Source organism: Pongo abelii, chromosome 3, assembly GCF_028885655.2.
Source record: "Pongo abelii isolate AG06213 chromosome 3, NHGRI_mPonAbe1-v2.0_pri, whole genome shotgun sequence".
Taxonomy (NCBI): Eukaryota; Metazoa; Chordata; class Mammalia; order Primates; family Hominidae; genus Pongo; species Pongo abelii.
This window is the reverse complement of record NC_071988.2, coordinates 124484334-124509508: the sequence shown is the minus strand read 5'-3', so window position 1 is coordinate 124509508 and position 25175 is coordinate 124484334. Positions and strand designations below refer to the sequence as shown.

The 25175-nt window shown below is 38.2% G+C and overlaps 1 protein-coding gene across 9 annotated transcripts in view; it reads left to right on the top strand.

Moving 5' to 3' along the window:
- The window catches only part of SLC9B1 (solute carrier family 9 member B1), a 133786-nt gene that overhangs the window by 85216 nt on the left and 23395 nt on the right, over positions 1-25175 (top strand). For all 9 annotated transcript variants that reach the window (XR_008524227.2, XM_054553520.2, XM_063723832.1 and 6 more), the window contains 3 exons: positions 20137-20243; positions 21084-21233; positions 25057-25165. Coding sequence is in view for 8 of the 9 variants with exons in the window: in XM_054553520.2 (XP_054409495.1) it covers positions 20137-20243; positions 21084-21233; positions 25057-25165 (366 nt within the window). In the remaining variant the exon portion in view is untranslated. The remainder of the gene's footprint in view (positions 1-20136; positions 20244-21083; positions 21234-25056; positions 25166-25175) is intronic.

The window sequence follows — 25175 nt, the reverse complement described above, 5'->3', positions numbered from 1 at the left end:
CAATGTTGAAATTGAGTCTTCTGCATTATTGAAGCACTAAAATATTTTTAAGTTGAAAAGTAATATTTTTTTTTATAGTTTCTCTTAAAATCAGAAAATATAAATAAATAAGAAAAAGAGGAAAAGTTAAAAATGAAATCTGCAGTAGTCACATCCAGAAGAAAAGAATCATTTCCTTCTGAACCTTTTGATATAAATCCACCCATATTCCCTTCCCTTCCCTTCTTCCCTTCCTCCTTTCCCTTCCCTTCCCCCTTCCCTTCCCTTCCCCCTCTCTCTCTGTCAAATATTCTTATAAAAATCAGTGAATATTGACCAATATATTCTTTTTTTTTTTTTTGAGGCGGAGTCTTGCTCTGTCACCCAGGTTGGAGTGCAGTGGCGCAATCTCGGCTCACTGCATGCTCTGCCTCCCGGGTTCACGCCATTCTCCTGCCTCAGCCTCCCAAGTAGTTGGGACTACAGGCACCCGCCACCACACCTAGCTAATTTTTTGTATTTTTGGTAGAGACAAGGTTTCACCGTGTTAGCCAGGATGGTCTTGATCTCCTGACCTCATGATCCGCCCACCTCGGCCTCCCAAAGTGCTGGGATTACAGGCGTGAGCCATCACACCCAGCCTAATATGTTCTTATAACCTGAATTGTTTTACACTTAAATGTATATCACAAACATGTTTCTTTTCAGTAAATGTATTTGTATATCATTTTTAATAGTTGTTTAGCTTAATGAAAGAGTATTCAGTGTGCTGCATCATAATTACTTATCCTGTTCAAAATTAAAGTTGACTCCAATATTTACTATTAAAATAATACTTAGTTGTGCTGCTATAAAAATATTTTTTTTAATTAAAAAATAGGCCAGGCATGGTGGCTCATGCCTGTAATCCCAGCATTTTGGGAGGCCAAGAAGGGTGGATCACTTGAGGTCAGGAGTTCAAGACTAGCCTGGCCAGCCAACATGGTGAAACCCCATCTCTACTAAAAATACAAAACTTGGCCGGGCATGGTGGTGGGCATCTGTAATTCCAGCTACTCAGGAGGCTGAAGCAGAAGAATCACTTGAACCCAGGAGGCGGAGGCTGTAGTGAGCTATCCAGCCTGGGCAACAGAGTGAGACTGTGTCTCAAAAAAAATTTTTTTTTAATTTAAAAAATAATACTTAGTTGAACATATAGAGAAATATTTGTACCTATTCTTCATATTTTCTTAAGCTTAAAAGTGTAATTGTTGATCTAAAAGGTATATACATTTATGAGTGTTCTGAAACATATTGCCACAATATCATGTCCTACCAGGGTACATAAACTTGTCATTTCCTCTCACCTCTCTTCAAAACTTGGTATTACTAGCCTTTTTCATCTTTGCTAATTTGATAGGTGAAAGAGGGATCTCTATAAATGAAGTACTTTGAATACTACTGATGTTAAATATCCATGTTTATTAGTCATTGGCATTTTGTAAATTGCTTTTCTTGAAAGCTTTTTGCCTATTTCTTTTAGGTGGGTTCACCTTTTGTTCTTTTTGATTTGTCAAGATTCTGCATTAAATTGAGAATGAAAACCTTTGTTTTATATACTTTAGTTTTTTCAATTTGTAATTTGGCTTTTAATTTTCTCTTTTTACCATTCAGAAGTTAAAGTTTTTTATTGTCAATTGTGAAAATCTTTTCCTTCATGATTGGTATCTGTCATTCTTTCAAAAAATACTGTTATCAGTCATGTTTCAAAAAAATACTTCCAGCCGGGCCCAATGGCTCACACCTATAAGCCCAACACTTTGGGAGGCCAAAGCGGCTGGATCACTTGAGGACATGAGTTCAAGACCAGCCTGGCCAACATAGCAAAGCTCCATCTCTACTAAAAATACAAAAAGTTAGCTGGGTGTGGTGGCACAGGCCTGTAATCCCAGCTACTCAGGGGGCTGAGGCACAAGAATCGCTTGAACCCAAGAGGCAGAGGTTGCAGTGGGCCAAGATCACACCACTGCACTCCAGCCTGGGTGACAGGGGGAGACTGTCTGAAAAAAAGAAAAAAAATTCCTCTTCCTTTTGCCGGCTACTATGCCAAACACTGAGAATAAACAGTAGGCAACAACATTAGCTTTTATTGAATACTTGCTTGGCTCTTGTTCTAAGTTCCATATATGTCACCACTCATTTACAGGTAAGGAAACTGAGAAAGATGTTAAGTAATTTACTCAAGGTCAGAGATCCAATAAGTAGGGGAGCCAAGATGCAAATCTGGCAGTCTGACTCCACACCCACACATTTAACTCTTCTCTTCTCCACTGCCTCCCAACACAACAGAGAGACAAGATCAAATGGTGCATGTTCTCAAGCAGCTTGTATATTAAAGAAGAATTACAAATGGGATGAATATTACATTGTGAAGGTTAATATTAAGTAAGTGTCAACTTGATTGGATTGAAGGATCCAAAGTATTGTTCCCGGTTGTGTCTGTGAGGGTGTTGCCAAAGGAGATTAACAATTATTTAGTGGACTGGGAGAGGCAGATCCACCCTCAGTGTGGGTGGGCACCATACAATCAGCTGCTAGCATGGCTAGAATAAAGCAGGCAGAAGAAGGTTAGGAGAAGCTGACTTGCTGAGCCTTCTGGCCCTCATCTTTCTCCCATGCTGGATGCTTCCTGCACTCAAATATCAGACTCCAGGTTCTTTGGCTTTTGGACTCTTGGACTTACTCCAGTTGTTTTCCAGGGGCTCTCAGGCCTTCATCCAGAGACTCAAAGCTGGCCTGTCGGTTTCCCTACTTTTGAGGTTTTGGGACTCAGACTGAGCCAATACTAGATTCCTTGCCCCTCAACTTGCAGACGTGTTGTGGGACTTCACTTTGTGATGGTGTGATTCAATTCTCCTTAATAAACTCCCTTTTATACATACATATATCCTATTAGTTCTATCCCTCTAGAGAACCATGACTAATACAGATTTTGATACCGAGGTAATGGAGTAATGCTATAAGATACCTGAGAATGTGGAAGTGACTTTGGAGCTATGTAATGTGCAGAGGTTGGAACAGTTGGGAGGACTCAGAAGACCAGAAGATGTGGGAAAGTTTGGAACTGCCTAGAGACTTGTTGAATGGCTTTGACCAAACTGCTGATAGTGACTTGGACAGTGAAGTCCAGGCTGAGGAGGTCTGAGATGGAGATGAAGAACTTGTTGGGAACTGAAGTAAAGGTCACTCTTGCTATGCTTTAGCAAAGAGACTGGTGGCATTTTGCCCCTGCCCTAGAGATTTATGGAACTTTGAAATTGAGAGAGATGATTGAGGACATCTAGTAGAAGAAACTTCTTTTTTTGTTGGTGTTGTTATACCTTAAGTTCTAGGGTACATGTGCACAACGTGCAGGTTTGATACATAGGTATACATGTGCCATGTTGGTTTGCTGCACCCATCAACTCATCATTTACATTAGGTATTTCTCCTAATGCTCTCCCTCCCCCAGCCCTCCACCGCCCAACAGGCCCCAGTGTGTGACGTTCCCAGCCCTGTGTCCAAGTGATCTCATTGTTCAATTCCCACCTATGAGTGAGAACATGCGGTGTTTGGTTTTCTGTCCTTGTGATAGTTTTGCTGAGAATGATGGTTTCCAGCTTCATCTATCTCCCTGCAAAGGACATGAACTCGTCCTTTTTTATGGCTGCATAGTATTCCATGGTGTATATGTGTCACATGTCTTAATCCAGTCCATCATTGACAGACATTTGGGTTGGTTCCAAGTCTTTGCTATTGTGAATAGTGCCGCAATAAACATACATGTGCATGTGTCTTTATAGTAGCGTGATTTACAATCCTTTGGGTATATACCCACTAATGGGATTTCTGGGTCAAATGGTAATTCTAGTTCTAGATCCTCGAGGAAACACCACAATGTCTTCCACAATGGTTGAACTAATTTACACTCCCATCAACAGTGTAAAAACATTCCTATTTCTCCATATCCTCTCCAGCATCTGTTGTTTCCTGACTTTTTAATGATTGCCATTCTAACTGGCGTGAGATGATATCTCACTGTGGCTTTGATTTGCATTTCACTGATGACCAGTGATGATGAGCATTTTTTCATGTGTCTGTTAGCTGCATAGATGTCTTCTTTGGAGAAGTGTCTATTCATATCTTTACCCATTTTTTGATGGGGTCTTGTTTTCTTATAAATTTGTTTGAATTCTTTCTTTGTCAAATGGGTAGACTGCAATTTTTCTCCCATTCTGTAGGTTGCCTGGTTCACTCTGATGACAGTTTCTTTTGCCATGCAGAAGCTCTTTAGTTTAATTAGATCCCATTTGTCAATTTTGGCTTTTGTTGCCATTGCTATTGGTGTTTTAGTCATGAACTCCTTGCCCATGCCTATGGCCTGAATGGTATTGCCTAGGTATTCCTCTATGGTTTTTATGGTTTTAGGTCTAACATGTAAGTCTTTAATCCATCTTGAATTAATCTGTATATAAGGTGTAAGGAAGGGATCCAGTTTCAGCTTTCTACATATGACTAGCCAGTTTTCCCAGCATCATTTATTAAATAGGCAATCCTTTCCCCATTTCTTGGTTTTGTCAGGTTTGTCAAAGATCAGATGGCTGTAGATGTGTGGTCTTATTTCTGAGGCCTCTGTTCTGTTCCATTGGTCTATATATCTGTTTTGGCACCAGTACCATGCTGTTTTGGTTACTGTAGCCTTGTGGTGTAGTTTGAAGTCAGGTAGCGTGATGCCTCCAGCTTTGTTCTTTTTGCTTAGGATTGTCTTGGCAATGCAGGCTCTTTTTTGGTTCCATATGAACTTGAAAGTAGTTCTTTTCCAATTCTGTGAAGAAAGTCATTAGTAGCTTGATGGGGACAGTATTCAATCTATAAATTACTTTGGGCAGTATGGCCATTTTCATGATATTGATTCTTCCTATCCACGAGCATGGAATATTCTTCCATTTGTTTGTGTCCTCTTTTATTTCATTGAGCAGTGGTTTGTAGTTCTCCTTGAAGAGGTCCTTCACATCCCTTGTAAGTTGGATTCCTAGGTATTTTATTCTCTTTGAAGCAATTGTGAATGGGAGTTCACTCATGATTTGGCTCTCTGTTTGTCTATTAATGGTGTATAGGAATGCTTGTGATTTCTGCACATTGACTTTGTATCCTGAGACTTTGCTGAAGTTGCTTATCAGCTTAAGGAGATTTGGGGCTGAGACGTTGAGGTTTTCTAAATATACAATCGTGTCATCTGCAAACAGGGACAATTTGACTTCCTCTTTTCCTAATTGAATACCGTTTATTTCTTTCTCCTGCCTGATTGCACTGGTCAGAACTTCCAACACCATGTTGAATAGGAGCAGTGAGAGAGGGCATCCTTGTTTTGTGCCAGTTTTCAAAAGGAATGCTTCCAGTTTTTGCCCATTCAGGATGATGTTGGCTGTGCATTTGTCATAAGTAGCTCTTATTATTTTGAGATACATCCCATCAATACCTAGTTTATTGAGAGTTTTTAGCATGAAGGAGTGTTGAATTTTGTCGAAGGCCTTTTCTGCATCTATTGAGATAATCATGTGGTTTTTGTCTTTGGTTCTGTTTATGTAATGGATTATGATTATTGACTTGCATATGTTGAACCAGCCTTGCATCCCAGAGATGAAGCCGACTTGATCGTGGTGGATAAGCTTTTTGATGTGCTGCTGGATTCGGTTTGCCAGTATTTTATTGAGGATTTTCGCATCGATGTTCATCAGGGATATTGGTCTAAAATTCTCTTTTTTTTTGTTGTGTCTCTGCCAGGCTTTGGTATCAGGATGATGCTGGCCTCATAAAATGAGTTAGGGAGGATTCCCTCTTTTTCTTTCTTTTTTTTTTTTTTTTTGGACAAAAGAAGAACTGTTTAATTTTTTTGATGTTTTCAATGTTGATATTTTTTCCAAGAAGTAGAGAAATATCTCTGGATGGTTATCTAAAATTTATAATTTTTGTACAGATATGGCATATAGGACAGTGTCATAGTTTTTTTTTATTATTATACTTTAAGTTCTAGGGTACATGTGCACAACGTGCAGGTTTGTTACATATGTATACATGTGCCATGTTGGTGTGCTGCACCCATTAACTTGTCATTTACATTAGATATATCTCCTAATGCTATCCTCCCACTCCCCCAATTCCATGACAGGCCCCACTGTGTGATGTTCCCCACCCTGTGTCCAAGTGTTCTCATTGTTCAATTCCCACCTATGAGTGAGAACATGCAGTGTTTGGTTTTCTGTCCTTGTGATAGTTGTCTCAGAATGATGGTTTCTAGCTTCATCCATGTCCTTACAAAGGACATGAACTCATCCTTTTTATGGCTGCATAGTATTCCATGGTGTATATGTGCCACATTTTCTTAATCCAGTCTATCATTGATGGGCATCTGGGTTGGTTCCAAGTCTTTGCTATTGTGAATAGTGCCACAATAAACACACGTGTGCATGTGTCTTTATAGCAGCATGATTCATAATCCTTTGGGTATATGCCCAGTAATGGGATGGCTGGATGAAATGGTATTTCTAGTTCTAGATCCTTGAGGAATCACCACACTGTCTTCTGCAATGATTGAACTAGTTTACACTCCCACCAACAGTGTAAAAGTGTTCCTATTTCTCCATATCCTCTCCAGCACCTGTTCTTTCCTGACTTTTTAATGATAGCCATTCTAATTGGTGTGAGATGGTATCTCATTGTGGTTCTGATTTGCATTTCTCTGATGACCAGTGATGATGAGCATTTTTTCATGTGTCTGTTGTCTGCATAGATGTCTTCTTTTGAGAAGTGACTGTTCATATCCTTTGCCCACTTTTTGATGGAGTTGTTTGATTTTTTCATATAAATTTGTTTAAGTTCTTTGTAGATTCTGGATATTAGCCCTGTGTCAGACAGGTAGATTGTAAAAATTTTCTTCCATTCTGTAGGTTGTCTGTTCACTCTGATGGTAGTTTCTTTTGCTGTGCAGAAGCTCTTGAATTTAATTAGATCACATTTGTCAATTTTGGCTTTTGTTGCCATTGCTATTGGTGTTTTAGTCATCAATTCCTTGCCCATGCCTATGGCCTGAATGGTGTTGCCTAGGTATTCTTCTAGGGTTTTTATGGTTTTAGGTCTAACATGTAAGTCTTTAATCCATCTTGAATTAATTTTTATATAAGGTGTAAGGAAGGGATCCAGTTTCAGTTTTCTGCATATGACTAGCCAGTTTCCCCAGCACCATTTATTAAATAGGGAATCCTTTCCCCATTTCTTGTTTATGTCAGGTCTGTCAAAGATCAGATGGTTGTAGATGTGTGGTATTATTTCCGAGGGCTCTATTCTGTTCCATTGGTCTATGTATCTGTATTGGCACGAGTACCATGCTGTTTTGGTTACTGTAGCCTTGTGATGTAGTTTGAAGTCAGGTAGCATGATGCCTCCAGCTTTGTTCTTTCTGCTTAGGATTGTCTTGGCAATGCTGGTTCTTTTTTGGTTCCATATGAACTTGAAAGTAGTTTTTTCCAATTCTGTGAAGAAAGTCATTGGTAGCTTGATGGGGATGGCATTGAATCTATAAATTACCTTTGGCAGTATGGCCATTTTCACGATATTGATTCTTCCTATCCATGAGCATGGAATGTTCTTCTATTTGTTTGTGTCCTCTTTTATTTCATTGAGCAGTGGTTTGTAGTTCTCCTTGAAGAGGTCCTTCACGTCCACTGTAAGTTGGATTCCTAGGTATTTTATTCTCTTTGAAGCAATTGTGAATGGGAGTTCACTCATGATTTGGCTCTCTGTTTGTCTGTTGTTGGTGTATAAGAATGCTTGTGATTTTTGTACATTGATTTTGTATCCTGAGACTTTGCTGAAGTTGCTTATCAGCTTAAGGAGATTTTGGGCTGAGACAATGGGGTTTTCTAGATATACAATCATGTCATCTGCAAACAGGGACAATTTGACTTCCTCTTTTCCTAATTGAATACCCTTTATTTCCTTCTCCTGTCTAGTTGCCCTGGACAGAACTTCCAACACTATGTTGAATAGGAGTGGTGAGAGAGGGCATCCCTGTCTTGTGCCAGTTTTCTAAGGGAATGCTTCCAGTTATTTTCCATTCAGTATGATATTGGCTGTGGGTTTGTCATAAATAGCTCTTATTATTTTGAGATACGTCCCATCAATACCTAGTTTATTGAGAGTTCTTAGCATGAAGGGCTGTTGAATTTTGTCGAAGTCTTTTTCTGCATCTCTTAAGATAATCATGTGGTTTTTGTCTTTGGTTCTGTTTATATGATGGATTACATTTATTGATTTGCGTACGTTGAACCAGCCTTGCATCCCAGAGATGAAGCCGACTTGATCGTGGTGGATAAGCTTTTTGATGTGCTGCTGGATTCCGTTTGTCAGTATCTTATTGAGGATTTTTGCATCAGTGTTCATCAGGGATATTGTTCTAAAATTCTCTTTTTTTTGTTGTGTCTCTGCCCGGCTTTGGTATCAGGATGATGTTGGCCTCATAAAATGAATTAGGGAGGATTCCCTCTTTTTCTATTGATTGGAATAGTTTCAGAAAGAATGGTACCAGCTCCTCTTTGTACCTCTGGTAGAATTCAGCTGTGAATCCATCTGGTCCTGGACTTTTTTTTGGTTGGTAGGCTATTAATTATTGCCTCAATTTCAGAGCCTGTTATTGGTCTATTCAGAGATTCAACTTCTTCCTGGTTTAGTCTTGGAAGGGTGTATGTGTCCCAGAATTTATCCATTTCTTCTAGATGTTCTAGTTTATTTGCGTAGAGGTGTTTATAGTATTCTCTGATGGTGGTTTGTATTTCCATGGGCTCAGTGGTGATATCCCCTTTATCATTTTTATTGCATCTATTTGATTCCTTTCTCTTTTCTTCTTTATTAGTCTTGCTAGCAGTCTATCAATTTTGTTGATCTTTTCAAAAAACCAGCTCCTGGATTCATTGCATCTATTTGATTCCTTTCTCTTTTCTTCTTTATTAGTCTTGCTAGCAGTCTATCAATTTTGTTGATCTTTTCAAAAAACCAGCTCCTGGATTCATTGATTTTTTTGAAGGGTTTTTTGTGTCTCTATCTCCTTCAGCTCTGCTCTGATCTTATGTTTTGCCTTCTGCTGGCTTTTGAATGTGTTTGCTCTTGCTTCTCTAGTTCTTTTAATTGTGATGTTAGGGTGTAGATTTTAGATCTTTCCTGCTTTCTCTTGTGGGCATTTAGTGCTATAAATTTCCCTGTACACACTGCTTTAAATGTGTCCCAGAGATTCTGGTACATTGTGTCTTTGTTCTCACTGGTTTCAAAGAACATCTTTATTTCTGCCTTCATGTTGTTATGTACCCAGTAGTCATTCAGGAGCAAATTATTCAGTTTCCATGTAGTTGTTCAGTTTTGAGTGAGCTTCTTAATCCTAAGTTCTAATTTGATTGCACTGTGGTCTGAGAGACAGTTTGTTGTGATTTCTGTTCTTTTACATTTGCTGAGGAGTGCTTTACTTCCAATTATGTGGTCAATTTTAGAATAAGTGTGATGTGGTGCTGAGAAGAATGTATACTCTGTTGATTTGGGGTGGAGAGTTCTGTGGATGTCTATTAGGTCTGTTTGTTGCAGAGCTGAGTTCAGGTCCTGGATATCTTTGTTAACCTTCTGTCTTGTTGATCTTTCTAATATTGACAGTGGGGTGTTAAAGTCTCCCATTATTATTGTGTGGGAGTCTAAGTCTCTTTGTAGGTCTCTAAGGACTTGCTTTATGAATCTGGGTGCTCTTGTATTGGGTGCATATATATTTAGGATAGTTAGCTCTTCTTGTTGAATTGATCCCTTTGACATTATGTAATGGCCTTCTTTGTCTCTTTTGATCTTTGTTGGTTTAAAGTCTGTTTTATCAGAGACTAGTATTGCAACCCCTGCTATTTTTTGCTTTCCATTTGCTTGGTAGATCTTCATCCATCCCTTTATTTTGAGCCTATGTGTGAATTTGTGCATGAGATGGGTCTCCTGAATACAGCACACTGATGGGTCTTGACTCTTTATCCAATTTGCCAGTCTGTGTCCTTTAATTGGGGCATTTAGCCCATTTACATTTACGGTTAATGTTGTTATATGTGAATTTGATCCTGTCATTATGATATTTGCTGGTTATTTGCCCGTTAATTGATGCAGTTTCTTCCTAGCATTGATGGTCTTTACAATTTGGCATGTTTTTGCACTGGCTGGTACCAGGTGTTTCTTTCCATGTTTAGTGCTTCCTTCAGGATCTCTTGTAAGGCAGGTCTGGTGGTGACAAAATCTCTCAGCATTTGCTTGTCAGTAAAGAATTTTATTTTCTCCTTCACTTATGAAGCGTAGTTTGGCTGGATATGAAATTCTGGGTTGAAAATTCTTTTCTTTAATAATGTTGAATATCTACCCCCACTCTCTTCTGGCTTGTAGGGTTTCTGCCGAGAGATCTGCTGTTAGTCTGATGTGCTTCCCTTTGTGGCTAACCTGACTTTTCTCTCTGGCTGCCCTTAACACTTTTTCCTTCATTTCAACCTTGGTGAATCTGACAATTATGTGTCTTGGAATTGCTCTTCTCAAGGAGTATCTTTGTGGTGTTCTCTGTATTTCCTGAATTTGAATGTTGGCCTGCCTTGCTAGGTTGGGGAAGTTCTCCTCGATAATATCCTGAAGAGTGTTTTCCAACTTGGTTCCATTCTCCTCATCACTTTCAGGTACACCAATCAAATGTAGATTTGGTCTTTTCACATAGTCCCATATTTCTTGGAGGCTTCCTTCATTTCTTTTTACTCTTGTTTCTCTAACCTTGTCTTCTCACTTTATTTCATTTATTTGATCTTCAAACACTGATACCCTTTCTTCCACTTGATTGAATCAGTTATTGAAGCTTGTGCATGCGTCACAAAGTTCTCGTGCCATGGTTTTCAGCTCCATCAGGTCACTTGAGGTCTTCTCTGCGCTGTTTATTCTTGTAAGCCATTCGTCTAATCTTTTTTCAAGGTTTTTAGCTTCCTTGCGATGGGTTCTAACATCCTTCTTTAGCTCGGAGAAGTTTGTTATTACCAACCTTCTGAAGCCTACTTCTGTCAACTCTTCAAAGTCATTCTCTGTCCAGCTTAGTTCCATTGCTGACAAGGAGGTGCGATCCTTTGGAGGAGAAGAGGCACTCTGATTTTTAGAATTTTCAGCTTTTCTGCTCTGGTTTATCCCCATCCTTTGGTTTTATCTACCTTTGGTCTTTGATATTGTTGACCTACAGATGGGGTTTTGGTGTAGATGATCTTTTGGTTAATGTTGATGCTGTTCCTTTCTGTTCGTTAGTTTTCCTTCTAACAGTCAGGACCCTCAGCTGCAGGTCTGTTTGAGTTTGCTGGAGTTCCACTCCAGACCCTGTTTGCCTGAGTATCACCAGTGGAGGCTGCAGAACAGCAAATATTGCTGCCTGATCCTTCCTCTGGAAGCTTCGTCCAAGAGGGGCAGCCGCCTATATGAGGTGTCTGTCAGCCCCTACTGGGAGATGTGTCCCAGTTAGGCTACACAGGGGTCAGGGACCCACTTGAGGAGGCAGTCTGTCCATTCTCAGAACTCAAACGCCATGCTGGGAAAACCACTGCTCTCTTCAGAGCTGTCAGACAGGGACGTTTAAGTTTGCAGAAGTTGCTCCCTTTTGTTCAGCTATCCCTGCCCACAGAGGTGGAGTCTAGAGGCAATGGGCCTTGTTGAGCTGTGGTGGGCTCCACCCAGTTCAAGCTTCCCAGCTGCTTTGTTCACCTACTTAAGCCTCAGCAATGGTGGACGCCCATCCCCCAGCCAGGCTGCCACCTCGCAGATGGATCTCAGACTGTTTGTTGTGCTAGCAGTGAGCAAGGCTCCATGGGTGTGGGACCCGCTGAGCCAGGCACGGGAGAGAATCACCTTGTCTGCTAGTTGCTAAGACCTTGGGAAAAGTGCAGTATTTGGGCAGGAGTGCCCTGTTTTCCCAGGTAGTCTGTCACGGCTTTCCTTGGCTAGGAAAGGGAAATCCCCCAACCCCTTGTGCTTCCCAGGTGAGGCGACGCCCCACCCTGCTTCAGCTCACCCTCTGTGGGCCTGCACCCACTCTCCAACCAGTCCCAATGAGATGAACCAGGTACCTCAGTTGGAAGTGCAGAAATCACTTGTCTTCTGCGTGGATCATGCTGGGAGCTGCAGACCAGAACTGTTCCTATTTGGCCATCTTGGAACCCATCCGGGACATCTGGTAGAAGAAATTTCTAAGCAGCAAAGTGTTCAATTTATGACCTGAGTGCTCTTAAAATTGTTCAGTTTTATGCATTCATAAAAATATGGTTTGGAATTGGAACTTACGTTTAGAAGGGAGACAGAGCATAAAAGTTTGGAAGATTTGCAGCCTGATGATGTAATAGAAAAGAAAAGCCCATTTTCTGGGGAGAAATTCAAGCTGACTGCAGAAATTTGCAGAAGTAACAAGGAGCCAAATGTTAATTGCCAAGATAATGGGGAAATTGTCTCCAGGGCATGTCAGAGTTCTTCACAACAGCCCCTCCCGTCACAGGGTTGGAGGCCTAGGAGGGAAAAAATGGTTTTGTGGGCCAGGCCCAGAGCTTTGCTGCTCTGTGCAGTCTTGGGACTTGGTGCCCTATGTCCCAGCCATGGCTAAAAGGAGCCAACGTACAGCTCAAGCTATTGCTTCAGAGAGTTCAATCCCCAAGACTTGGCAGCTTCCACATAGTGTTGGGTTGATATGCTAGTTGGCCATTTGTATTTTTTTTGGAAAAAATGTCTATTCAAGTCTATCTTACTCCATTCCTGCTGCTATAACAAAATACCTTAGGCTGGTAATTTATGAACAACGGAAATTTATTTCTTGCATTCTGGAGTGTGAGAAGTCCAAGATTTAGGCTACAACAGACTCAGTGACTGGTGAGGTCACTATATTCACTATAGATAGCATCTTCTCTGTGTCCTCACATGTTCAAAAGGGAAAACAAACTCCCTTAAGCCTCTTTTATAAAGGCCCTAGTCCCATTTCTGAGGGCTATGACTTCATGAACTAATCATCTCCAAAATGCCCTACCTCTTAATATTATCACATTGAATATTAGCCTCCAGCATATGAATATTAGGAGAACATGAACATTTGGACCATAGCAAAGTCAACTGACCATTTCTCATTTAGGTTGTTTTGTTATTGAGTTGTTGTTCTGTATATATTTTAGATATTAACCCCTTATCAGGTATTTGGTTTGCTGGGAGGTTTTTGATTCCTGATTCAGTTACTAGTTATAGGTCTATTAAGATTTTTTTATTTTGTGACTTAGTCTTGGTAACTTGCATGTAACTAGGAATCTGTTCATTTCTCCTAGGTTATTCAACTTGTCAGTATATAATCATTCATAGTAGACTCTTAGAATCCTTTTTATTTCTGTAATATCTGTTGCAATGTCTTCTCTTTTGTTCCTAAAAGAAGTTGTCTTCTTTATTTTTTTTCTTAAATATTCTAGCTGATGATTTGTCAGTTTTGTTGAACTTTAAAACAACTACTAGTTTCATTGGGTTTTTTCTATTCTCTAGCCTTTTTTTTTTTTTTTTTTTTTTTTGAGATGGAGCTTCACTCTTATTGCCCAGGCTGGAGTGCAATGGCGCAATCTCAGCTCATTGCAACCTCCACCTCCTGGTTCAAGTGACTCTCCTGCCTCAGCCTTCAGAGTAGCTGGGATTACAGGCATGCACCACTATGCCTGGCTAATTTTGTATTTTTTATTAGAGACAGGTTTCTCCATGTTGCTCAGGCTGGTCTCAAACTCCCGATCTCAGGTGATCTGCCTGCCTCGGCCTCCCAAAGTGCTGGGATTGTAGTCGTGAGCCATTGCGCCCGGCCTTCTGCTCTAGACTTTATTATTTCCTTCCTTTTACTAACATTGGATTGAGTTCTTCTTTTTCCAGTTTCTTGAGGTGTAAAGCTAAGTTGCTGATTCTAGATCTTTCTTCTTTTTTAAGGTAGGTAGTTAGATATATAAACTGTCCTCTTCATATTCATTTTGCTGCATCCCACAAGCTTTGGAATGTTGTGTTTCCATTTTTATTTGTCTCAAGACATTTTCTAATTTTCTTTGTGACTTATGCTTTGACTATGTATTAATCAGAGTTCTCCAGAGGGTCAGAACCAATAGGAAATATAGATATAGACATAGATATAGATATAGATATAGATATAGATATAGATATAGATATAGATACATGCATATAAAAGAGAATATATTTACATATATATGAAATATAATTTATTAAGGAGAATTGGCTCACATAATTACAAAGGCAAAGTCCCACAATAGGCCATCTATAAGCTGGAAAATGAGAGAAGCCTACAGCATGGCTCCCAAGGAAGCCAGTGACATGGCTCAGTCCAAATCTGAAAGTCTCAAAACCAGGGAAGCTGACAGTGCAGCCACTAGTCTGAGGCCAAAGGCCTGAGAGCTCCCAAAAGGCTGCTGATGCAAGTCCCAGGGTCCAAAGGCCAAAGAACCTAGAGTTTGATGTGCAAGGGCAAGAGGAGAAAAAGGCATACTGCTCTGGAAGAGACAGAAAGTGCATAGAAAAGAAATCCAAGCAAGCTGAATGTTCCCATTCTTCTGCCTTTTTGTTCTAGTCACACTTGCAAACAATTGCATGATGCCTACCCACAGTGAGGATGGGTCTTTCTTTCTCAGTCCACTAACTCATCCATCATTCTCCTGTGGCAGCACCCTCACAGATATACCCACACACAGTGCTTCATCAGGCATCTAAGCATCCCTCAATCAATTTGACACTTAATATTAACCATACAGGCCAATTGGTTAAGAGAGTATATTTTTGTAATTTCCACATATTTATTACTTTTCCTTTTTCCTTCTGCTATGAATTTCTAATTTCATTTAATGTGGTCAGAAAAGATACTTGGTATGAGTTCAGTTTTCTTAAATTTTTAAAAACTTGTGTGTGGACTAGCATGCCATCTATCCTGGAAAGTCTTGGTATGTACTTGAGAAGAAAGCATATTTTGCTATTATTGGGTGAAGTGTTCTGTGTATGTCAGATAAGTCCAATTGGTCTACAATGTTGTTCAAGTTCTCTGTTTTCCAGTTGATTTTCTGTCTGGTTATTGTATCCATAATTGAAAGTGGGATATTGAAGTTTTCTGTTATTATGATGTTGTTATCTATGTTACCCCTCAATTCTGTCTATGTTGGCTTCATATATTTAGATGCTGTACTGTTAGTTGCATATATATTTATAATTGCTATATCTTCTTGGTCAATTGGCCCTTTTATTATTATGTAATATCCTTGTCTCTTGTGCTATTATTTGACTTAAACTCTATTTTGTCTAAGTATGGCCATCCTTGTTCTCTTTTGGTTACCAACTGCATTGAATATCTTTTTCCATCCTTTCACTTTCAACCTTTGTGTGTCTTTAGATCTAATGTAAGTCTCTTGCATATAGTATATATTTAGATTTTTTTTACTCCATTCAGCCAATCTCTGTCTTTTGATTGGAAAATTAGCCTATTTGCATTTAAAGTAGTTACTGATAGGGAGGGGCTTACTATTGTCATTTTGTTTATTGTTTTATATATGTCTTGCAGCTATTTTTTTCCACTTTTCCTCTCTTCCTGCCTCCCTTTATGTTTCACTGATTTCTTTTTTTGGTAGGGACATGCTTTGGTTCCTTTCTCATTTTTATTTGTGTATCTTCTGTAGGTCTTTTCTTTGTGGTTACTGTAGAATTACATGAAAACATCTTATAGTTATAATAATCTATTTTAAATTGACAACAACTTAACTTTAATCACATACAAAAACTACTTCTTTACACTTCCATCTCACTTTGTTATCAATGTCACACAATATATATTTTTATATTGTTTATTCACATAATTTAATACAGAAATGTTATGCTTTTACTTTTTAAATTCTATACTTCAATTAAAAGTGAATTACAGGCTGGGTGTGGTATCTCACACCTGTAGTCCCAGCACTTTGAGAGGCCAAAATGGGAGGATCGCTTGAGCCTAGGAGTTTGAGACTAGCAAGACCTTATCTCTGCTAAAAATTTAAAAATATTATCTGAGTATGGTGGTGCATGTCTGTAGTCCCAGCCACTCGGGAGGCTGAGGTAGGAGGATTGCTTTAGCCCAGGACTGCAAGGTTGCAGTGAGCTGTGATCAAACCACTGCACTCCAGCCTGGGCAACAGAGCAAGACTTTGTCTCAAAAAAGAAAAAGAAAAAAGTAAAGAAAAAAAGTGTTTTACTTTCCACCATTACAGTATTAAAGGATTCTATGTTCACTCATATATTTACCTTTACCAAAGAAGTTTATATTTTGTATGCTTTTGTATTTCTATCCAATGCCCTTTCATTTCCACTTGGAGGACTCCCTTTAACATTTTTTGTAAGGTAGGTCTAGTGGTGATCAACTCCCTCACCTTTTACTTCTCTGGGGAACTCTTTGTTTGTCCTTCATTTTTGAAGTACAGTTTTACTGGCTATAAGGTTCTTGGTTGACAGTTTTTTTTTTCTTTCAGCCCTTTTAATATATCATCCCATTCTCTTCTGTCCTGTAGAGTTTTTGCTGAGAATTCCACTGATAACCATATGGCATCTCCCTTGTATGTGAAAAGTTGCTTTGATCCTGTTCCTTTCAAAATTCTCTCTTTGTCTTTGACTTTTGACAGTTTGATTGTAATGTGTCTCATTGTAGGTCTTTCGCAAATTATCCAACTTGGAGTTCTTTGAGCCTCTTGGATTTGTATGTCCATTTCCTTCTTTAAATTTGAGAAGTTTTTGGTCATTTTTTTAACTGGCTCTCTGCCCCTTTATTTTTCTCTTCTCCTTCTGGCACTTTCATAATGCATACATTGGTCTGCTTGATGGCATCCTGTAAGTCTCTTAGGCTGTCTTCACTCTTCATTACTTTTCCCTTTTGCTCCTCTGACTCCATAATTTCAAATGACTAGTCTTCTGTTTCACTGATTCTTTCTTCTGCTTGATGTTATTGAAACTGCCTTTGCAAAAATTACAACTGAAGAAATTATGACAGTGAAAGACATCAGACCTAATCAACTCCATCTTGCTTCTAGCATTTAAACTGTCCTTGTTCATTCCTGGCAGTAGGATGAACTAATTTTGGGAAGGTATTCAGTTCATGGTTTGACTCTGAAACAAAGTTGATAATAGCCATTTCCCGAAAAGATCCCCTTCTTGCCTGGAACCAGTCTGCCTTTGCAGATAAACAAATTAGCTATAACATTAGAAATTACAGTTGAGGGGTTATGCAGCCTCTGTCTCCAAGAGTCTGAACCTCTCCAAATTGCTTCTGGGGATAACATCACTATTGTAAAACCTAAAATCATTGCTTGAGATATTTTGCAGACCCTGCACTGGATGAATCAGCTGACACCACCCAGACTGGTAATATGGCTCAACTAGTTCTGCCATCCCACCCACAAACAGAAGACAGCAAGAAAACATCACCTCAACCCCCTATGATTTCATCTCCAACCTGACGAATCAGCAGTCCCCACTTCCCAAGCCCCTACCTGCCAAATTATCTTTAAAACTTCTGATCCCCAAATGCTCAGGGAGACTGATTTGAGTAATGATAAAACTCTGGTCTCCCGCACAGCCCCCTCTGCATGAATTACTCTTTCTCCATTGCAATTCCCCTGTCCTGATAAATCAGCTCTGTCTAAGCAGGGCACAAGGTGAACCCATTGGGCAGTTACACAGTCTATTGGTGATTTCCGATAGTGAATTTTTCAATTGAGCTATTGTATTCCTTAGCTTCAGAGTTTCTGTATGGTTCCTTTTTTTTTTTTTTTTTTTTTTTAGTTTCTATCTCTTTGTTAATATTTTCATTTTGTTGATGAATTATTTCCTGCTTTCATTTAGTTGTCTATTTCTGTTGTCACTGGGCCTCATTAAGAGAGTTAATTTGAATTCTTTGTCAGGTAACTCATTTATCTATTTCTTTAGGGTTGGTTTCTGGAGATTTATTTTACTCCTTTAATTTAGTCATCAGGTTTCTCTGTTTCTTCTTATGCCTTGTTATTTTTTATTTTTTTATTTTTTCTTTATTTTTGCCAAGATTTGGACGTTTGAAAAAAACTGCCACTGCTCCCAGTTTTTATCAGCTGGCTTCATACGGAAGACCTTTACCTGAATCAGCATGGCTATAGGTTCTAGCGGCCTCTCAAACCTTTTCTGAGAATGCATCTTCTTTGGGTTTATACATTGCAACATCCCAAGTAGAGGTTTGCCAGTTTGTTTTTCTGGAGCTGTTGCTCTCTCTGGTATCTGTCTGTGGTACTGCAGGTTCCCTGGTGCTGCATCATCTCTGACCTCTGCATTATTCCCAGTGGCTGTCGCGCATCCAAAGTATGCCAGTTGGGTGTCAAGTTAGAGAGAGAGAGAGAGCTTCAGGTAACCTCATAAAACTATTCCGTTCCAGTCTTCTCTTTCCCTGCTAATGGAGAAGCTGCAAGTTGAGTGCTTCCCAGCCACACCAACCTGTTCCAGCTTGAGGAAGGGGCATCATGAGTATAATGCAATAGCTTTTCTTATTTGTTCAATGCCACTATTCTTGGCTTTGCACTTGTCTGTGCTACTACAACTTCTTAATGGTTTATGGAACTCCATAAAGGCTTTTAGACCATATATTGTTGTTCAGTTGGTATCTTTATGGAGAATCAAGGTTTGGAGTTCTCCATTCCACCATCTGGCTGACATCACTCTGTTTATATTATTTTTTATTTTTATTATATTTTATTTTCTTGAGACAGGATCTTGCTCTGTCAGCCAGGCTGGAGTGCAGCCTCGAACTCCTGAGCTCAAGGGACCTCCTCCCTCAGCCTACTGAGTACTTGGACTATAGGCACACACCGCATACCGGGCTAATTTTTTATTTTCTTGTAAAGATGGGGTTTCACTCTGTTGCCCAAGCTGGTCTCAAACTCTTGGGCTCAAGCAATCCTTCTGCCTTGGCCTCCCAAAGTGCTAGGATTAAAGGTGTGAGCCCACCATGCCCTGCCTGTTATATTTAGTAGAAAATATGTCTAAAAATATACTTACTTACTATATTGAATCCACTACCCAGAGCTTAACTGAACTATTTTTGTGACTCATTCCATTTTTTATTTTTTGTTTTTTACTTATTACAATGAACTACAAATATGGATATATTAATATTAATGAATATAAAATATACTGGAATCTTTTGTATTTTTTTTTCCTTTTTTCTTCACCAAAAGCAGATACTTAAATACACTGAAATCTTAATTGACCCTTGAATGTTTCTAGGACTGACCCTGGAACAAAATTTTTTATGTTGTTATTACATTGTTCTTTTCATGTTAAAAATCATTTGTTTCTTTTTCATATAGTGCATCAAAGAAGAATTGTTAATATAGCCCTTACCAGCCATGTGCTAAGTGCCACAAGTGTTTCGGTCTCTCTCCATTCTTGTACGTCATTTGGTCTTTTTTTTTTTTTCTTTTGGAGGTGTGGCCTCCATCTTTCACCCAGGCTGGAGTGTGGTGGCACGATCTCAGCTCAACTTCTGCCTCCCGGGTTCAAGTGATTCTCCTCCTTCAGCCTCCTGAGTACCTAGGACCACAGGTGTGCGCCACCATGCCCAGCTAATTTTTGTATTTTTAGTAGAGATGGGGTTTCATTATGTTGGCCAGGCTGGTCTTGAACTCCTGACCTCAATCCACCCTCCTCAGCCTCCCAAAGCGCTGGGATTACAGGCGTGAGCCACTGCGCCCAGACTACCTCACTCTGTCTTTTAAGTTGGCTATGTAAGGGGAGCATCTTGTGCTTGTTAAGTCTTTGTTTTCTGGCCTATTTACATAATGGACATTTCTGAGTTGCATGTATATATTAAATTATTTGAGAGTATATATTTAATGTACTAAATAGATCTACATGTTTTCATATATGTCACTATAAAAAGACCATTTGCATATATTTGTTCTATAAAATGCTTACTTTTCTTCATGAACCACCTAGATTTGCTTTTCTGATGTGTAGTGTATGTGAAAATATTTCTTTGTGAATTTTTTTTATTGTGTGCCCCTACAGGTGGTATACTTGATAACGCCATAGCCTCTATAAGGAACGTATGTATTAGTCTGCTGGCAGGAATTGTTTTGGGATTTTTTGTTCAATATTTTCCAAGTGAAGACCAGGTAAATACAAAATCTATTTTATAGAAGTATAGTATTAGACATTTTTTTCAAAATATTAAACTTTGGTAAGATCCATGAAATTTAATACTTAATTCTATTTCTCTAAAACTAGCCTCCAATGCCTACTCTTTACTTAAAACTGAGCACAGCAGTGATTGATACAGGTCAATGGCTTTGATTAAAGTCTCTGCTTCCTGATTTGGCAAATAAGGAATATCAAAAAATATACTTAATGCAGAGTATCCCTCTGAATTATACTTTCCCTTTCTCTACTAAATTGCCTATTGATGTTTGATAATTTCCCCCAAATTTTCCCTTAAACATTTTAGGGGGAGATAGGTCCCCATTTATTTCTGCATATTTTCTGACTGAAATTCACTCCTGCTCTCCTTTGACAAAGGCAACACTCAAACTTAGCCATTTCCTGCCTTAAAGGGAAACATGCCATTACTTTTTATTTCTGTAATTTCCATCCAAATTCAGCTGTAACATATTGACCAAAGAGATATTCAAATATTTTTTAAGAATTCATTGGATATGTTATATGAAACTGGAGATTTTATGGGTCTCTTTTCTTCTTCACTTAAAGTAATACTTTAACCATTTTACTGATACTAGTATCAGAGATATGGCAGAAGATGAAATGTTACTAATTACAAATTTTGTTACTTGGTAGTAAGTCTGCTAAAATATATGGTGAGAAAGAAAATCAAAATTTTAGACATTTAATATAACATTTAAAGACGTAATATCAAAGAGTCAAAATATATAATAGATAATGTCAAATCTTGTATTATATATTTAATATAAACTAATTTCTAAATATCTATCTAATTCTAGAAAAAACTTGCATTGAAGAGAGGATTCCTTGTTTTGTCTATGTGTGTTTCTGCTGTCTTAGGCAGCCAACGTATTGGTTTACATGGATCTGGAGGATTATTCACACTAGTGTTGAGTTTCATTGCAGGGACAAAATGGTCCCAAGAAAAGGTGAATATTTTTAATATGCTATATTTTAAAAGCTAAAACAACTGAATTTTTTACATATATTTAGGAAATCCCCTCATTCTGTTTGGAAAATGTTCCAAAAGGTTTTCTGTCCTCAAGAAAGTGTATGAATCAATCAAGGAAATAAAATATTTAGGAAAAGCACCTGGAAATATACTAATATGGAATCAGAAGTTGAGTTAATCACATCAGGCTTCTTTTATCAGTCTAATTATTTATTACTTTTATCAATCTAATTATTTTATTCATTGAAATTTTAATTACACAATTAATCCATGAAAAATGTTTGTAAAAGGCCGGGCACGGTGGCTCACGCCTGTAATCCCAGAACTTTGGGAGGTGGAGGCGGACAGATCACCTAGGGTCAGGAGTTTGAGACCAGCGTGGCCAACATGGTGAAACCCCATCTCTACTAAAAATACAAAAATTAGCTGGGCATGGTGGCGTGGTGTTGGGCACCTGTAATCCCAGCTACTCAGGAGGCTGAGGCAGGAGCATCACTTTAACCCAGGAGGCAGAGGTTGCAGTGAGCCGAGATCATGCCATTGCACTCCAGCCTGGGCAACAAGTGCAAAACTCCATCACAAAAAAATAAATAAATAATAAACAAACAAATAATAAAAATAGAATTGCTTGTAAAAGAATAAAACATATAGAATAAAATGTAAAAGATTTCTTTATTCCCCACCACTGTCAAATATCAAACCCCCTTACATTTTTTTAAGTAACCGGTATTCTATTTATAGACATTAAGATCATTTCCACTTTTTGTTATTTACAAACAGTGCTGTCATAACCAGTGTTGTTCACGTCTTTTTTTTTTTTTTTTTTTTTTTTGAGACGCACTTTCACTCTTGTCACCCAGGCTGGAGTGCAGTAGCATAATCTTGGCTCACTGCAAACTCCCCCTCCTGGATTCGAGTGATTCTTCTGTTTCAGCCTCCCTAGTAGCTGGGATTATTGGCGTGCACCACCACGCCCAGCAAATATTTGTATTTTTAGTAGAGATGGGGTTTCACCATGTTGACCAGGCAGGTCTTGAACTCCTGACCTCAGGTGATACTCCTGCCTCGGCCTCCCAAAGTGTTGGGATTACAGTTACATCTATAGGGATAGATACCTAGAAATGACTTTTTTTTTTTTGAGACAGGGTCTCTCTATGTTGCCCAGGCTGGTCTCAAAATCCTGAGCTCAAGGGATCCTCCCAACTTGACATTGCAAATTGCTAGGATTATAAGCATGAGCTACCACACCTGGCTGGAAATGATCTGTGTTTTATTTTGATGGACACTGCTAAATTATCCCTTCAAAAGATTTTCGTTATTTACACTCTGCCAACAGTGCACAAAAATATCTAATACCTTAACTCATCAACAGCACTTGATATTATCACTAGTTCTATTCTTTTTACTGTTAGATGACCTCACCATCCAATTCTTATAGTTTCTTACAATTATGTGATGTTGTTATTCTTTATTTACATTTCTCTGATTAGTAGTATAGTAAGCTTCTCTTCATATATTCTTTTTAAAATACCTATGATCTTCTTTGACCATTTTTATTGGGTTATTTATTTTTTTGTTTCTAATTTATAGTTTCTCTTAGTGTTAGGGCTACTGATCCTTTGTTATGTATATATTGCATATAATTTTTGCTTATCTTCAACTTTGTTTATGGTGTCTGGTGTATGAAAGTAAAATTTCCTATGACCAAACCCAGGGTTTTCCTTTTTTGGTTTTGGATTCTGCATCTTATTTAAGAAGGACTTTCTCACTGAAGATTATAACATATAAACATTACAAAGATATATTATTCTGTATACTATCATTTAATATTTTGATAGTTTTTGTTTGTTTAATTTGTTTTTTCATTTAGTCTTTTAATCTATCTGGAATTTATCTTTGTGAATGCTGTGAGGTAAGATTATACATATATACATATGTGTATCTTACAAACTATTTATATATATACACACACACACATACAGTTTGTAAGTTAACTGAACAGAGATAGAACTACATCATGCCTGATGTGTGTGTGTGTGTGTGTAGATATATATCTACACACACACACAAATATACATATATATTCAGACACACATATATACTTGCATGTGATGAATATGTACATACAGATATATGCACATAAACTAGACAGTCATTTTTTGCCAACTTGTTTATTTATTGACCAATTCATTAATAATTCAGTTTTTTAACATGAACTAAATTCTCCCATATATATTAATTCTGAAGTCTATTTAATCCTACTTCTCTATTTCTATGCCAACACCACTGTTTTCAATCACTGCAGTTTTATGTGTCAAAATCTAATATAGATTATACTTCTTTTTAAAGTATTTTTTGGCTGTTCCTACACATATTCTTTCTTAGATAAATTTTAGAATCAGCTTGAGAAGTTCCCTAACCAAAAATGATAGTGGCATTTTGTTTAGTATTCTTATATAATCATAATTATAAAAGAAATGAAATGAATGAAATGCAAATCAATGAATAAAATTAAAACTGCTAGAATTTTTTTAAATGGTAAAAGAAACAGAACTAAAACAAGTTTTAAAGATTAAAAGTAACAAATAGGATAATTATGCTGTAAAGAAGAGTAACATTGTTTTTCTTTGTTTTTATTTTTTTAAACTATAATAAGTGGGGATCAGAAAACACAGTCATAAGGGAAATAGTTATGAAGATAGTTTATGCCTCAAGGAAGAGACATCAAAGTTCTTATGTATCTTCTGTTTAAAAAAAAAAAATGTTAAACCCAGACTGAGACTGAAATCTCTTCATCCAAATTCCTGGAGAAGAGCCAGAGTAATGTAGGCCAATAGGGGCCTTTCCTATAACATTTTAACTGGAGAAGTAGCACTGGGAGGCATTCGTTTCCAGAAAGGGAAGCTGGGTAGGCAGCTAAATGAGAATCTAATATATGTTTTGGTTTTGTTTTAAGGAAAAAGTAACTTTAAAGTATTCAACACGGGTTCTTTGGAAGCAGGCCTAGCAGACTTCCAAATTGTTTTTCCTAGTAGTATATGCTGTATATATCAGGATTCACTTTAATGGGATTGAGTTCCAGGATGGTTGTTAGTGGAGGGCTTCCCAACCCCCTTCTGAGAACCCAAATGTTTGCATGAACTGGGTGTGTTCTCATCAGGCATGATGTAGTTATATCGCTGTTATGTTACCTCACAGACAAAATCTGGAACTCATACGAAACATGGCTAGAACCCTAAGGACATCACTTATCCTGTGACAAAATGGCCAAATAGTATTATTTTATTGCTTTGTGAGTTTCTTTTAATCAAATTCTACCTAAGTGTTTGTGTAAAACTATTGAAGTGCTCAGTTTTTATTAATTAAGTTTAACATTTTTATTAAAATAAAGTGTCTTAAATTTATCAAATGTTAAATGACTTTAGGCCAGGCATGGTGGCTCATGCCTATAATGCTAGTGCTTTGGGACGCCACAGCCAGAGACCACTTGAGGACAGGAGTTCTAGACCATCCTGGGCAACATAGCAAGACCCCATCTCTATAAACAATTTAAAAATTAGCCCAGCATGGTGGTACACACCTGTAGTTCTACTTCGGAGGCTGCGAGAGGATCACTTGAGCCCAGGAGTTCAAGGCTACAGTGAGCTATGATTATGCCACTACACTCCAGCCTGGGCAACAGAGCGAGACCCCATCTCTAAAATACTTAAAAAGTGGAAAAAAGAAGGGGGAGAGACTTTAAGTTTCTGAAATATATTTATGTGCCAAAATAATTATAAATGTATTTCTCTTTTCTATAGATGAAAGTCCAAAAGATTATTACAAATGTATGGGATATTTTTCAACCACTTCTTTTTGGTTTAGTTGGAGCAGAAGTATCTGTTTCATCGCTTGAATCAAATATTGTTGGTAAGAATAA